This window comes from Chaetodon trifascialis, chromosome 11 (genome assembly GCF_039877785.1).
Source record: "Chaetodon trifascialis isolate fChaTrf1 chromosome 11, fChaTrf1.hap1, whole genome shotgun sequence".
In the NCBI taxonomy this organism is placed as follows: Eukaryota; Metazoa; Chordata; class Actinopteri; order Chaetodontiformes; family Chaetodontidae; genus Chaetodon; species Chaetodon trifascialis.
The window spans coordinates 18,592,127-18,605,984 of NC_092066.1; the positions used below are offsets into that span (position 1 = coordinate 18,592,127).

A 13,858-nucleotide genomic window follows, 5' to 3' on the forward strand; every position below is an offset into this window, starting at 1 on the left:
AGAGGGGAGGAGATGAACTGGGATGGAACTGGTCCAAATTTCCAAGTAATTCCCCACCCCCCTTCCTTTTAAATACTGAGAAATTTACATTCTTTCCACACAAAAGTGCTTGAACTGTATGTTTTTGTAAAAATATCTTTCATTGACAAAGTCACGGGTGCCTGCACTCTGTAATCACCAGCATGGAAGGAAAGCGGCATCTTTTTGAGGAAACCATCCCCGAGGAGACGGGGGCCAGGGGGTTTGAAGTGGTGGGCCTGCTTTGAACAACAGCGCTGCATCCAACAGCCTTTTTGGTTTCTGAGCCCAAAAATAGACTCTCATATTGTGCTTTTTTTCTTATTGACCACAATGGCCCTCACACCCATCTCTTTAACAAACTTTTACAGAGCAACAAAACACAAAGCCAGAACACCGGTCAAACTCAGCTGGACATGGAAACGTGTTTATGAACATGTAAAAAAGCGGCGTCTAATAAAAATGACATTATAATGTTAAAATTAAACAGCAATGAAAGCTGAAGCCAGTGAGTCACAATGCTTGGCAGAACAATATTACACAACTTACAGTTGTAAGTTGTTGAGAACATTCAGGGTCACATCAGAGGACATTCTTGTTCATTTGTATTGAGAGGAACTCCTTTCATATGCCACACTGATTTATACTGTTAACCAACTCATAAATAGTACATGACTTGTTAGTTGTTAGACTTTGTTAAGATTACATCCACAGTCCAAACTTATCTTGTGGGTAGGAGTCATGTCAATGAAATGCTGTTGTTGATCTTTTTGGAAGGAGCTGCCAAAGTATGTTTTCTGACTGAAATTATCCAGCACAACTGAGTTTAACAGCAATAAGAGCTCTCCAAAATATACATGGCTGTGTGTGCCTTGTGCTGCCATGAAAACGTTGTGAGGGGACAGATCACACCTGCCAACACTCCTGTTTTTCCAGGGTTTCTCCCATGTTTTACAGCCATCTCCCAGTGCCCTGAATGATGGTCAGACATGGATCCATAAGTTTTGCATGACGACACCAAAGTTGCCACATTGCCTATGGAACTCAATCTACATGCCCCATCCGCATACAATTTCCACAATCTGTCACTGCAACCTGACAACCCACAACCCAATTCAAGGGGCAGGACGGTGTCCCACTTAAGAAATACACACACTTTTACTTGTATCCTTGTGAGGACACTTACTGACTACATGCATTACATGCATCACAAATAAATGCCGAGCCCCAACCCTAACCTGAACCGAATTCTAACCTAAACCTCAAAACCAAGATTTTGACCTCAAACAGCCCTTTGAAGTTGTGAGGACCTGCAGAAATGTCCTAATATGGTCCTTTGTCCTCTCTCTGTTGGTAATCCTGACTATGCAGCAAGTACAAGTACACACACACACACACACACACACACACACACACACACACACACACACACACGCACACACGCACAAAGCTATCCTTGTTAGGCTATTGCGCCTTGTTCCATTCATTGTGAACACCTTAACTCTAACAGTAACCTGTGATCCCATTGAAAAATGGTCTCTAGTTTTGCCGAATGTCTTTGAGTGGAAGGGAATGATTGAAAATGGGACAAAGTCATACACGACTTAAGATGAATGTGGGTCACAACACAACACAGAAGCAAGTCAGAGACCCTGATCACAAAGGAGCTTTTAAATCATTATGTTCATGATTTAAGAGTTAGTAAGGATCCACTGAGCTTGCCAACAAATCCAGGAACATTCAAGATGATGTTTGCACAACTCCGCACTACTACAGCATGTGAGAACAAAAAACCCCACAATAAGTAAGTGTGCTCCGACAGTCCCTGGCTCCAAATGGTCTAGGAACCAGCTGTGTGTGTTTTATCATTATGGACCCATCAGTGCTGAAGGACTCTGTGTCATTTCTGACAGGGAATAGAGGGAATGGGTGATCACAGCTATACATCAACATGTCAACACAAAGTTGGTCAATTGATATCATCTGCTGGTCTATTTCATCTCTGCCTGCACTCTCTCATAGTGCTCCTGAAGCTGGTTGTGTAAGGTTTACAGTGTAATGACGAGCCGGCCGAGGTCATGTGAAGGCTGCAGACCATTCTGGTTTCTCACTTCACCTGGACGCTGACAGAGTTGACCTGTTGCAAACTGTGGAAAGATAACTCTCATGGAGAATTGAAGCTGGAAAGAAAAACAAAACTATTTTATCAGTTATTTTATAATTTTACCTCTGACTCATTCATTGATTCATCCCATTACAAGCTTTATAAGAACAAAAATCATCAAATGCTAAAAAAAAGATGAAGGTTGTCTGACTGTTTTTGGACCTTCCCCTGATCTGTCTGTTCAGTCCTCACACAGCGTGAACTTGACATGTTCGTCTTCTCATAACACAGAAATGCTCTTCGCTCGTTAGTCTGATATTTTATATTCGATGACATCTGTCATGCCGCTCTGTGGGACTGCCTGTGCACACCCTGTGTTTCCAGGATGCCACCATCTCCTCCCTGCCCAGTGATATGCCGCTCATAAACTGGGAGAATGCTGAGTTTTAAACTACTGGTTTGGTCTGCACAGAGGTTAATGTGGTTATTTTAGAGAGGCCTTGTTGGTTGTGCATAATTTAATCGATGTACCCGCGGTTCGCTGTGCAGCAAACGTCATGTCTGGTAGTATGTTGTTTTCCTAGTCCTGTCCACATTTTGTCATTCCCTCTGTTGTCCAGTTTTCCTGATATTTGTATTCTAGTCCAAAGAAAAGTGGAAAGAGCCGTGCTTAATTGTTATTAGCTGTGTGTAAATGCAGCAGTAAAACAAGATTATATCATAGTTTCAATCATTTTAGTTTCCAAACACAAAATTGTTGATTTTTAATTGTTGATTCAATTTTCAAATGGAATTTCTTCCATATACAGTCTGTGCATGTACTTGGAATTTTTCATAGTCAAAATTTCCCTCATTATGTAAAGGGTCAAAAAATGAATCACTGACTGATGCTGATGATCCTGGACCACTTTCTGCGGCTGGCGGCTGAGGCTGATTCCTCACGAAAAATGAGCCCATAACTGTTCGTCCATAAACTGGTTAGGTCGTTGTTAGAGGTGAATACGCTGCAGCCTTTAAAGGGTCAGTTCAACAAAAAAAAAAAAAAAACACTGAATGTCACTGCAACTGGTTGCAACACTTGGCAACCCTAGGACACGGTGCTTAAAGATCAGCACCACTTCAGTACGAGTTCGGTAAGTAAAATAGAATATCTCCTTTGTTTAATCCATACAAATACTGAACTGACAACTAACAATTTGTGGTCTTGGGGGTTTTTATATGTTGGAAAATCTCTTGGGCACACATAGGTCTGCAGTTCCAGCATGTATGAATTAAACCCATAAAACCACAACTTGTCATTTTTACAGTGCTTTCAGTATGGATAAAACAAACCAGATATGTTCATTTAGGAGCTTTAGAGGTGTTGTTATGGTGATTTTTTAGACTCTGGACAGAACCAGGCTCGCTGGGTCTGTTTCTTTATGCTAACGTAAACTAACTGCCTGCTCGCTCAAGCTTCATATTGAGAGTGAGACTGATATGAATCACCTAATTTTACGATTTGTTTGTCTCCAATTTTTATGTCATACTAATCAAGTACAGATCCGGTTTAGTGTACGTGGAAGAGCGTAGATACATTTTCTAGTTTTTGTGCTAAGCTAAGCTAATTGCCTTGTGGCTGTAGCTTTATATGGGATGAATATGGATGCTCACTTCTGACCCTCGCCAAAAATCATTAACTCAGACTATCCAAAATGTCAAACTTTCCCTTAAAATCAAGAATAATACAGACACACATGTAGACACTCACTCTATCAACGACAGCACCTTCAGGAAACAGATGTTTGGATGACGTGATATGATCTAGAGTATATGCTGAAAGTATTCATTGTGCTCTGTTGGACAGTGAAACAAAAAGAATAGACAGTGGAAAAAAGGGTAATGTAGTTCAGGTTGTGATCCAGACTTGAATTGATGACTTGTCATTTCACGGTCACCCACAGAAATGTGTTACCAAGATGTCTCTGCAATGGTTTCATCGGTCTCCTAATTGCCAACATTCAGGTTTCAAAATACAGGAGGGTTTTTTGGCGGTGTGTGTGCGTGTGTCTGTGTGTGTGTGTGTGTGTGTGTGTGTGTGTATGTGTGTGTGTCATCATGGCAAAATGTGGTCCTGCAGACACTTATTCTAGTCGTACCAGTGAGAACATTTTCAGTTTTTTGGCAGGTGTTTAAGTGTCTCTCTGTCTTCTCTGTCCGTCTCTCCTTGAACAGATTTTGTCACAATTGCGCAAGATGCAGTGAAGAAACTGTACAAGTGTGTAGTAATAATGTAGTACTGACTGCTGAGTACTCATGTAATAATGTAGTACCGACTGCTGAGTACTGTGTAATAATGGGTCCATCTACAGTAATCAGTTTTTTTTTAACATAAACTCAGTCTTCACTTAGCCTTCAATGCTTTTTCTGTGGTTACACTGTACCTACCGATGTACGTTTCTTAGGTTCCTCCCTGTTTTTCAAGTACAGACATGTTGTCTACCTGCACATAACATACTGGGGTGTGTCACCGTATAATCATGGCTCATTTTCCCAGCTTGATAGTTTGGTATATGGACTTCATTTCTACTGTGACACAAAGGGAACCTGTCAGCCATGACCTGAAATTAGAGCTGATACTGAGCTAAATAGCGCTGGATGTACAACTTTATAAAAGGAGGCCTGTTTCATGTGTGTTCAAGTGCTTTTTGACAGTGGTATTTATTATTTAAGAGGTGTGACAGATGAATATAACCTCCCAGAAACATTGAACTATTGGCTGTGAAAGTAGCAGTGGCCTGTTGATTTTTGGATGTCTTAGTTGTTTTCCCTGAGACTGTCCCTTCACATCACACAAGCTCTTTTACGCCACTGAAAAAGTCAAGCCCAAGCTCCAACACTCTCGTCCAAGAGTTTATTGAACAGCTAGCCATCTGAGCACACTTGTTTAAATCCAACACTGTTTTATGACAGGGCTGCCTTCCTGTCCCAAGTCACAAGCATGGAGCCTAACCACTCATGGTGGAAGACGTATTCAGATCTTTGACTTAAGTAAAAGGATCAACACTACACTGTGATTTCAAAACCTCACTTCAGTAAAAATATGACAGTATTATCAGCAAAATTTACTAAATATCCAAATTAAAAAGACTCATTGTGCAGCAAAAAGGTCCCTGTCAATGTTTTACTATCATATGTGATGCTTTTAGACTGATATTACTGCTGTATTAATGAATATAATACAACTACTGTTTGTTATAATGTTGAGTTAATTTTAACAACTTTATCTTCTGTTGATAGTTTAATCCACAGCAATGCATCATATTCTGTGAGATCACCATGTTTGTTGTCATATGATGAGGAACCACGCATCTCTAAAAAGTCAACTTTTAATGAGCTCAGAAAAACAGCAGCTGTTGCAACAACTGTTTTCAGTTGTGTGACAAAACATTGAACAGCTAATCCAAGAGGGGGTTTAAATGGTTTGTTTTAAGGAGCAGGAAAGTCTTCTTAACCCATAAAGGAACGCTTAATCCTTCACTTTATCACAAACATTCAAATACATAATGAGCAAAGATGGAGACACATGGTTTTCACTGGACAAGAGGGGTATGAAAAATTGTAATCTGAAAAGGAACTAGTAACTAAAGCTGTGTAGTGGAGTAGAAAGTACAATATTTGCCTCTGAGATGTAGTGGAGGAGAAGTTTAAAATACCTCAAAATGAATGTACTCAATTAAAGCATTGAATTTGCACTTAAGCACAGTACTCGAGTAAACGTACTTAGTTACATTCCACCACTGCTAACCACCCCACACACTGCCAGCGTGGGATGCTCCACTACCACAGGAGCTGTAGCTGAAGTCTTCCAATAACTCTGCTTGCCACACACTGCACCCTCACATTTCATCCAGCCGTGTGGGGGTATGGAAATGCATGATTAGGCCACAGAAACCAAACTCCTGCGCAGTCACACACTGGAAACAGAGAAGGTGACATCCCTGGCTCTGGTGAGGGGACCACACTCAGACCTTTACCGCCTCGGATACCTGGCCGACAGACCGGGGATGGCCGAGCGCTGCTGCGGTGTGGTCTTCTGAGAACCGACGCAAGTCTCAGAAGTGAAAGCCCTCTTTGTCGCTGAGTGAAGCTTCACTGTCTCTGGATTTCAGCACCAAAGTGGCACCAGGCTCGGAAGATTTCTGGAAGAAACTGGCTCTGCTGCTGTTTGCTGAAAGACATCTGCTGTTGGGGGAATGTCCGTGAGAGTGACTCATTAGCCCTCAAAAGCTCAGTTAGTGTCAACCAGCAAATCAACAGACAGGATGTGGAGCTGTTTTCTCTGAAAATAAGCACCATGACTAACTTTGCCCAAACTGGGACAGATAAACAACTCCATAACTAAGTCTGCTCCTAAGTGCCCTTTTGATTTAAAGCTTAGCAGACACTTGTTTAAGATGGACCATCATTTGGAGGGGTCTGGGAAGGCTCACCGGGCTGCAGACAGCTGCCGTTTCCACTCTCCCTTATTAGTCTAAAACACACAGTAGAATGAAATTTAATTTAGCTGCAAAGTGAGTGCTGAGGTTCTGAAAATGAGATTTATTCTAATGAGGTTTTTTTGCGACAGAAAGAAGTCAATCTAAGAACTGATCGCAACCCAGAGATAACAAACAAAGGAAAGTCTGAGCCATGAGAAGAGTGGTCCTGTTTCAGCTAACAGATATGCAGTCTGTTAAATACATCTATTAGTGACCAGAAATTCAGATGGTTTTCATTGTTCATGTGGTTGGCATGAGAAGCCTGTTTATTCTAGACTCAAGCCTTGAAACCCTTTTTATCAAATGGATCTCCTTTGTCAAGAAGTACGGCCTCGCAGCGCTGTGGAGTCAGCATTAGTCACTGGACTGGAGGGCACGCTAATAGTCTATAGTGTGACTGTTAATGTATTCTGGATATACGATTTCACTTATTGTGATGAATGGAGTGAGTCATGGAGGTCTGTTTAAGATTTCATGACCGCCTGGGGAGACAGAGCCAAAGGAGCCCTCGCCCTGACTACTCAACTGTTTTTACACCATAGTTAAAACAGGGAAAAACAAAAGGGCCTCCCAGCCTAAACCTGCTCAAGAGAGACATGAGCCAAAGAGCCACAAAGGAAAACAGAAGGAACCACAGAAATGTTTTACATCCACTCCAGTGCAGAATACAAAAAAGACTTACAGCAGCAGCAACAACAACTCTGGCCTTTCCTTTCAGCTGCTAACAATAATTCTACTTAGAACTAAAAATACTTTGCAGCATCAGTTTTATTGATTTACTTGAGGTGAGAAAATAAATCAGAGAACGTGTTCAAGAGAAAGACGAGTTTGAAATAATAGCACCAAAAATAATACATAAGGAAGAAGATAGCAAATCCTCTCTAAAATTCAAGAATGTAAGGTTATTTTGGAAGACTTCTCAGTATTTGATGTTGCAAACTTAATTATGTCGACACCAAGGGATAGTCAAATGAAATTAAAGTCCTGCTGGATGTGCTTTGAATGTGATTAGTACATTTTTCCACCCGTTCTGCGTTGAACTGGTAACTCTACGATGGCGTTTAGGTGATAGAACAGGAAATATCCTGTCTGATCTCTTCATTTTGCAATAGTTCATATTTCAGCTGCTGCACTCTAAAGTAGCTGCAGATGTGGGTGACTTTTGAATGGGGCAGGAATTTCAGTGGTTTAAATTGGATGCGATACAGTTTTTTTTCCTAATGACAGCTTTCTTCAATTTTATTAAAACTACTCAGATTCTGGCAGCTGGCTTTGTTTTGGAATGAGGTTACTGAGATCATTAAAAGTAACATTTCTGGAGTTAGTGGACCAAAAAAATCTTCTGCGTTGACTTTACTGAGCAGTAAAAAGTCGGAAGACCATCAAAAATAAAAAATCAACATTCATATTTCATTCCGAGAGCTGGCCAATGAAACTTTTAGATTTACTTAGATTGTTTCTCCTCTTGGCATTGATCAGACTCGCACTTTGACTGTACAGACACATCTCATGTCAGGCTCCAGTGAACCCATGGTGCCATATCAGCTTATATCATATTTTGGAACTAAAAATGCTAAATATAAAAAATAATGAGCAACAAAACAACACACATGCTGAGTGGCTTGCGAAAGACACAAGCAGTAAGCCCTCTCTGCCCTGGAATGGAACTTAACTGCACTATATTTTCGGATCTTTACCTTGCTACTGTGATGCGTGTGGAAACCGTGCCAAATTTAAAATGCACTGGTCTAAATCCAATTTTTGCTCAGCTCTCCTGCACAAAGATGCAAGTTGAATGGACTTTGCAGAGTTTAAATCATACTTTGATACCATCTAGTGGTGGAATAGTTTTACTACCTAACCATAGCGTGGTCTTCACTCTGTGGCAGATGGCAGGACAGGTAAAAAACAGGCAGTCCTTAAAATGATGACTGCTCTGTCACTGATGAAAAAGCACTTGTGCACACGTCTGACAGTCTTAAGCATTTCACTCTCACAAACAAATGTGGACAAGTGTGGACGATGCAAAGAGGTACAAAACATTCTCAAGATTGATCCGCAAAAACGCATGTTTGCTAACAAATGAATATATGTGTCTGCTATATATTTGTGTGAGGATTTAATCGAAATGAACATTTTCTGAAAAAACAAAAATAAACAAAACAAAACAAAACAAAACAAAACAAAACAAAACAAAACAAAACAAACCGCCGTTTCAGTTTTGCAGTGCCCCCTACAGGTATTATTTATCTATTATTCATTTCACTGTAGATTTTGTTTTTCGAAATACATATTATTTAAATATTTGTTGTATAAGGTTAATGATAACATGACAATTTATATTAACTGTCGCTTAATATTCATCCTTTTGATGAAAACACACTAAAATGTATAGACCAAAAAGGAAACATTATTTGTTGTCGCCGGGTGATGACGTCACGGTTGGACTCTATGAACGCGACAAACGCCATGGCAGCTCATGCTAGCGAGCTTGAGATTGCAAAGAAAAATTTAACGGACGCAATAGGTGATAATGTCAAGCAGTAAGTGAAACGTTGTTTGTGGGCGTTTTCTGTTTATGATGTTGGTTTTCTTTTCTAATTCTTGGCGTGCCAGTGAAATACAAACTATTTTTCCATGAACTGTCTGTGTGCTTGTTAGCAGCTTAATAGCACTTGCTAATGTTTGCAGCATTTCTCCTCAGCAGCAGTTAACGTTATCGGTATAGTATTGTTCAGTAAGTTATTCAGTATTTATTATGTGCTCCCAGGAGGACGTGATACAAATAGCAAACGTGAAGTAAAAGATATTATCTCTACACGATGAATATCATCAGCTAGCTGCGTCTATTGTAACGTGTTTGTAGATTTGTGTGACTACAGCTCAAAGGTATATGCATGTGTAACTCGAGTTAACTTCAAATGAAAAGAAAAGAAGATTGGAATATATAAAAAGTAAAACAGTTTTTTTCATCTCCGTGAGTTACTTGATTTAAGCAGTTAAGTCCAAACTCTTGAAGAAATGAGAGGAGATGACATAATGTCTGACACAGGTGTGTTTCTGAAGTGAAAAGAATGCTGTAAATGCTCAGTGATGGAGTGAGGCTTGTCCTGGATTTTTGTTTTCTGTTTCTTGTCTCTCCATACAGTTACTGGGCAAACCTGAAGCTATGGTTCAAACAAAAGATCAGCAAGGAGGAGTTTGACATCGAGGCGCGTCGTCTGTTGGCACAGGAGAATGGTTAGTAAGCAAGAAGAAATACATGTTATTGTTTATGCTGAAAAATGGATGCAATCTGGAGAGCTGTTGCTTATTTTGTATTTCCATTCTCCTTCCTCTGAAGTCCACGTCCACAATGATTTTCTCTTGGCCATACTCACACGATGCCAGATCATCGTCTCCACACCAGGTACAACCTTTTTGAATTTATTTTCTCTGAAATTGCCTGTCAATTTGTGTTTATGTTAAGATAAGACACAATTTTACTAATCTACAGCCACAGAAAAAATGGGGGGTTGCAGACAGCTAGCAATAGTAGCAGGAAGGTAATAAAAAAAACAAAACTGAAAAATCAACTCAAGCTATGTTTTATTCAAACACGCAGCCCCATAATTAACATTATTAGCTGTGTTTATTCCTTATATTGATTTTTATTGTATTAGCTATCGCAGTGTCATTTTCAGACATTTTGAAATAATGTCAACGTAAGTAATTGATTTAATAATGGAATTTGAAAGTGTGTGTTACAAAGTTGTGTGAAATTGCATGTGAGCAGTGACTTTCAATGCCCACCTATTGCGTTTAAGCTCAATAATTTCTCAAGAGCCAGTCAGAGGGTATGAAATTACAAAATTCTTACTGTTTAACTCTGGGGAAATGTTCCTTTACAAAGCCTTTCCATTTTTGTCTCTTTGGAGCATCTGTTGTTATGTGTTCTTTTACTGTCCTGTAGAGGGCGCAGGGCCATTACAATGGCAAGGTGGCTCAGCTTCAAAGCCTGGCAAACCAAAAGGCAAGAAGAAGTGTTCTTCTAGACAGAAATTTGATGTAAGTACTTTCATTTTCAAAGGAGCTAATGGCTGGTGTAAATATGAATTAAGGTTAGTGGCATCTTATTAATCACCACGTGCTGGAACAGTTGACTGTCTGCATCATGTAGGTATTTGTGTGTCCTGTGTGCCCTCAGCATCGCTTCCAGCCTCAGAACCCTCTGAGTGCCGCCCAGCCTTTCAGCCCACGAGAGGTGGGAAGTGAGGAGGACGAGCTGCGTCTCAGCGCCCACACTCTGCTCCTGCCCACGCGAGGCCAGCTGGAGGCCCGCATGATGGTGACGGCCTTTGAGCTGGGCCTGGATAACATCACAGAAGATGCTGTCAACACCATGATCTATGCTGTTGAGGTTTGTAGCAGGTGTCCACCAAGACTTCTAAGTCAGTTTTATTTATACAGCCCAAAATCACAAATTACAATGTTGGCTCAAAGGGCTTTCCGTTCTGAGCAACATGTGGTACGTTCTCTCAGATGAATTCATATGTGTACATGAAGGAAAAACAAAAGTAGCCTTTGAATTTGCTAACAGTAAAATCATTATCATTAAGACATGATTCATCTCTTAATGATCTAACTTTGGTACAAACTCAAAAATATGAGACAACACTGTTCTTAACTTTTCATTGTCATTCTGTTTTAACATCCACGCAGAGGCTTAAAATGAATGGAGAGAATTGCTTATTAAGTATGGATAACAACTTGGGTTTTCCCTGGAGATGGAGCAAAGCTTGACTTACTGCCCTGATTTATTTCAGCACCACTTGAAAGATGTCCTGACTGCTGTAATCACTCGGAGGAAGGCGTATCGGCTACGAGATGGTCATTTCCCCTATGCCTTTGGCTGTGATGTCACGCCACAGCCTTATCTGAAAAACAGCCTGGCTGCTTACCACAGTGTCACTGAATGGTAAGGACAACTGTGTTTGCTCACAGGTTTAATATAAGACAAGAAGTTAATGGGGTGTTAAATACTCTTGCTGCTCAGAAAGGTAGTACTTAGTTAATGTTATTTAGTTTTTACAGTGAATCTTCATTTCTCTTTCTGTAAATAAAGGGCAGGAGCAATGCCGATCACATTTTCAGCCCCTTTTACTGTTTCTATTTTTCAGTCCCCCTCCAAGTGCTTCCCTCCCTGCTGGCCCACCACCGCAAGTGTCACCTGATGAGGCCGAGCAACAAGCTGTTCACTTATTGGCTTGTTCTGCTCACATGCTCCCTGCGCCTCTCCCTCCAATCAGCATGTTCGATCTCTTGGAGGCCTTACAGGTGAGAGAAATGCGCTCACTATGCTCCTGGTCCCAGGTCCACCAAAAGTGGTCATCGTAGAGCAGAAATGATCATGCGATTCATTATTTCTCATTTTAAAGTAGACATGCCCTAGTTTTGGACATTTGGTTGGGCAAAATTAGCCATTTAAAGAGATCAAGTTGACCTTAATGAAATAGTTTTGTGACAATTTACGGACTAAATGATTAATCAGGAAAAGAATCCTTAGGTGCAACCGTAGTCTGTGATAGAATAACTAAACCTCGAGACCTTACCCTAAAACCATAAGCTTCAAACATAGAAACTCCAACATATTACTCATTATTGATTATCAAGGAGCATCAGTTAGCCGGTGTGTAGAAATCAGTGAGAATTAAAAAAACCTTTTCTGTAGGTAATGACCTGGTACTTCATTGCTGGTCATAAAAAATTATATTTACACATAAGTTTGTACTTTCTTGTTGTCAGATATTTTCTGCTGTTTTCATTAGTCAAATCAGTAATCTGTGCTTGGATCCCTGTGTTTGCTGCTTAACACTGAACTTGTTGAAGTACTTCCGCCCTGCCCTCACTTAACCATCATAGATTTAAATGGCTCTATAGCTTTCTGAAACATTTGTCTGACGTAGGTTCACCATGGTGTGATGCCCTCCCACACGATGTATGCCCTGAACATGGAGCGCATCCTGTCCCGGCTCTGGCACCCCAGCCACGAAGAACTAGAGCAGGACCACGTGCACCGGCAGCGCCTCGCTGTAAAAGACAGCATGCTCGTCAGCTGAGGACCACCGACACAGGACTGAATATGAACTGTGGATATCATCAGGAACCAAACACAAAAATAATCCCCCATGTGGAAATGTGATGGTGAACATTGTGTCCAAAAAACAGCATTATTTGTTTTTTTATAATACTTGGAAAATTACAGCCCCGTTGCACAAAGACAGAAGTGGAGCAAGATGAAACAAAGCAGTTGGACAGTGGACACCGAGTGGGCAGTCAGCTTGAGCCACCAGCCAATAGCTGGCAAATTAGCGCTGTTGCTGCTTTATTTTTGTCAGTTCCACCAGCCATTTTGGCAAGCAACCTACCATCATTTGGAACTTCTGTTATATAGCGCGAGTCTAATTTGGTTGAAAAAATTGAAAATGTTTGAGATATAGTGGCAGCTTATGAGCACTAGACAGGAAAAAACTTGTTCATGTCAGATATAAAGATAAGTCTAATACAGGACAGTTGATATCTGATTATATTGGCATTGTGTTCATGACTGGGTCACTGCATAAAATTATGTGAGGTCATTGAACTCATGTACGCGTAAGAATGATAAAGATTGACCACCTGCCTTTACAGGTGTAACAGAAATGTCAAACAAGTGCTGCCTGTAGGGGATCCTGGGACGAGGTCCAATCAAGCAGCAAGTGAAGACACCTGTGGTGGTTTACTGTGAGTCTGTAGGCTCTATATAATCTGCCTGACACCTGCATCACCATGCCCCTCTTAAACATATCCCTAAATTGCCTGAAGTATTCTTAAATCATTTACTGGTGTCTGCTTTACGACCAGTGAGTCCCTCAGTGTCGGTGGTCCACAGTGTGTTTACAGATGAAGCTGAGTTTTTAATGCCTCAGTGCACTTGAATATCTGTTTGCCGTGTTTGTATGCAGCATCCAGTTCAGGTTGAAATGTATATAAATTTGTACCTTTTTTCTACACAAAGCTTGTTTGTAATTTATATCAGTAGTTCAAAAAGTAAATAAAGGCTTTTTTGTACAAATTGTTCACTTGTTAATTGATGAAAATAATCCTTTAATCAAAACTCTTTCTCTTGTACCTCAACAGACTGTAAGTGTGCAAACAGATTTACTTATGCCTCATAGGTTTCTTCTAGGAGTCACCA

General features: G+C 40.5%; 1 protein-coding gene across 1 annotated transcript; it reads left to right on the forward strand.

Moving 5' to 3' along the window:
* The first annotated feature begins 9,086 nt into the window (after positions 1–9,086).
* On the forward strand, positions 9,087–13,733 carry tada1 (transcriptional adaptor 1). The gene is made up of 8 exons (XM_070974594.1): positions 9,087–9,185; positions 9,791–9,882; positions 9,986–10,051; positions 10,595–10,689; positions 10,829–11,041; positions 11,448–11,599; positions 11,802–11,958; positions 12,588–13,733. Exons 1-8 carry the CDS (start codon positions 9,094–9,096, stop codon positions 12,738–12,740), a joined length of 1,020 nt encoding a protein of 339 aa, XP_070830695.1. The 5' UTR covers positions 9,087–9,093; the 3' UTR covers positions 12,741–13,733.
* The last annotated feature ends 125 nt before the right edge of the window (positions 13,734–13,858 follow it).